We start from the raw sequence: 2,500 nt of genomic DNA on the forward strand, positions 1-2,500 counted from the left end.
CTGATGTACTGGTGTGGGTTCGTTTCCTGAAGACGTGGGAGTCGGTTCATCTCACTGGCGCCGATGGTGATGCAGCTCACGTCGCTTTTACTCCTGTGGTTCGCCGAGCGAGGACCGAACACCCACTCTGACGGAGAAAACGCTCAGTGTTATTACACACACTCAGTTCTCTCTCTCACACACACACACACACACACTCACAATGATGGCGTGCTCATTTTACAGCTCAGAGACAATGAGCTGCACTGTGATTGGTCGGCTTTAAACAACCCGAAAGTGTCCGAATACTTTTGACATGCGTCGTACCTGCCAGGTGAGGTTTCCTGTTTGGTGACGTCACAATCAAATGCGTTGATGAGAAACCTGATTTGTTGGGGTCGGTCTCAAAGCTGTGATGATTGACCTTCACACGGTTCCTCTTTCACAACCTGCTGTACTGCTCAGTGCTACTGGGATACTGGTTTTCTTTGTCTCTTGTCTTTTTTTCTTCTTTTGCACTAAATGTTCACATGTGCACTTTGTGTTGTGAGTTTATGTTGTTGCTGGAGCACCTCGGTCCTGGAGAAACGTTGTTTTGTTTCACTGTGTACTGAACTGCATATGAGGAGCATCAGAGTAAATATGAATATTTATCAGTTTCCTGACAGAAACTAAAACTCCACTGATACCACTGCAGAGCTGAATCCTGGATCCTGAATGGTCCGAAGGTAAATGTGAAACTTCTTGAAGTAAAACGTGTGGAAGGAGTCTCCAGTGTCCGACAGGCAGAGGTGCAGCAGTAACTACAGAATTTAATCTTCAGGAGAGATTTTAGACTTTTTTTTGTAATTTTCTCTCTGTAATATGAACATTTTAATACCATGATGTCATTGAGTGTTCAGACAATACACAGAACATACACAGGGACCCTGCAGTCACACAAACACACACACACACACACACACACACACACACACACACACACACTCTGAACTACACAAGGGAAATACATCATCTGCAGACCACAACGTCCAGGTCTCAAGATTGTTTCCTTTCACTTCTTCTCTTTTTGTTTACAATCTATAGGACAAAGTGCTGCAAAAAAGTCTCACAGCACTATAGCTGCACCGTGTGTGTGTGTGTGTGTGTGTGTGTGTGTGTGTGTGTGTGTGTGTAGCAACTCCACTAGCGTAATTCAAGTATAATATATTTCACGTGATGGGATGTGAATCGTGACAGTGTTAGAATTTATCATCCAAAGCGAAATCTAGAGCTCTGGGGTTGATCAGGTTTCGTTTAAATAAACAAACAAACAAACAAACAAATGAATAAATAAAGAGACAGATGGAGAGGGATAAACACAAAGAGACAGACAGAGAGACAGACAGAGAGACGGAGAGACAGACAGGCAGGCAGACAGACAGACAGACAGACCGGCAGACAGACAGACAGACAGAGAGAGAGAGAGAGAGAGACAGACAAACAGACAGACAGACAGACAGACAGACTCACCTACAAACTCGAGCAGCAGATCTTTGACCAGATGTCCCACTATGGCGTAGGCCACCAGCACCACCACGAGCGCCGCCATCAGCAGGTACAGCACGGCTTTGGGCAGAGGAACGGGCTCCCGGTCGGGCGGCTCTCGGCCCGCGTGCACGAGCGCGTCCCCCTCCGAGTAGGCGTACTGGTACACGCGCTCCGTGTGATTGGAGTCCGCGGGCGCGCGGCTGGCGGGTTCGAGCGCCACAGTCACCACGGCCGCCGTGACCGCCTCCGCCTCCTCCACGCCACGGTGCACGAGCCCGGCCGACCGGTTGACCAGCGGCAGGATGTGGGAAAGGAAGAAGCTCCAGTCCTTGATCGCGCTCGTGTTGCACGAGAGCATGGCGACGCCGCTCACTCTCTTCGTGCGCGAGCTCTCCTCCACCGGGCCATCACTGCCGCGTCTCCCGGTAACAGCTGTCCCGGTTTACCCACGAGTCAGAAGAGTGTGTGTGTGTGTATGTGTGTGTGTCACATACCGGAGTTGGTCATGCTCATGTCCTTTTTTCTGGCTTGGCTTAAGAAAGCGTTCCAGGACGAGTTTTGGTGCGCGCGCACACACACACAAGCGTAATTCCTCCTGCCGGTGCGCGCGTGCGTGCCTGCGTGCTTGTGCGTGTGGCGCACGTGCGCCGTCCGTAATGGCACGAGGGCCAAAAAGTGACACATTGCGAGCTGACTAAATCTCCATAACTGTACAAACACCGCATTACATCACAGTGTAATAAATAATAATAATAATAATAATAATAATGTAAAAATTCACTGCTGCATAGAAAACATTTATTCCACACGTGCGTTTCTTCTCCACTGATCGTAATTGACTCCAAAAAGTGGCTCAAAGTTGACACGTGACGTCACAATCATGCACAATTTGCATATTCATTACACCAGTGTCGTCATCATTGCCATATCAGAATGTGGAATGCAGAATAGAGGTGTAGATCAGAAACTAATATTTTTACAGTATAAATGT

At 48.4% G+C, this 2,500-nt stretch overlaps 1 protein-coding gene and 1 long non-coding RNA gene across 3 annotated transcripts in view; one reads left to right on the forward strand and one right to left on the reverse strand.

The window, feature by feature from the left end:
- Positions 1-2,288, reverse strand: part of LOC124398752 — a 6,821-nt gene extending 4,533 nt beyond the window's left edge. Inside the window, exons 1-2 of one of the 2 annotated variants that reach the window (XR_006928118.1) lie at positions 1,492-2,288; positions 1-127 (exon numbers count right to left, since the gene is read on the reverse strand). The exon at positions 1-127 is cut by the window's left edge and continues 174 nt beyond it. Coding sequence is in view for 1 of the 2 variants with exons in the window: in XM_046869069.1 (XP_046725025.1) it covers positions 1-127; positions 1,492-1,867 (503 nt within the window). In the remaining variant the exon portion in view is untranslated. The remainder of the gene's footprint in view (positions 128-1,491) is intronic. The other variant, XM_046869069.1, reaches the window with a different exon arrangement.
- Positions 1,806-2,500, forward strand: part of LOC124398753 — a 1,577-nt gene continuing 882 nt past the window's right edge. The window contains exon 1 of the long non-coding RNA XR_006928119.1: positions 1,806-1,934. This is a non-coding gene — a long non-coding RNA (uncharacterized LOC124398753). The remainder of the gene's footprint in view (positions 1,935-2,500) is intronic.

This window comes from Silurus meridionalis, chromosome 16 (genome assembly GCF_014805685.1).
Source record: "Silurus meridionalis isolate SWU-2019-XX chromosome 16, ASM1480568v1, whole genome shotgun sequence".
Lineage (NCBI taxonomy): Eukaryota > Metazoa > Chordata > Actinopteri > Siluriformes > Siluridae > Silurus > Silurus meridionalis.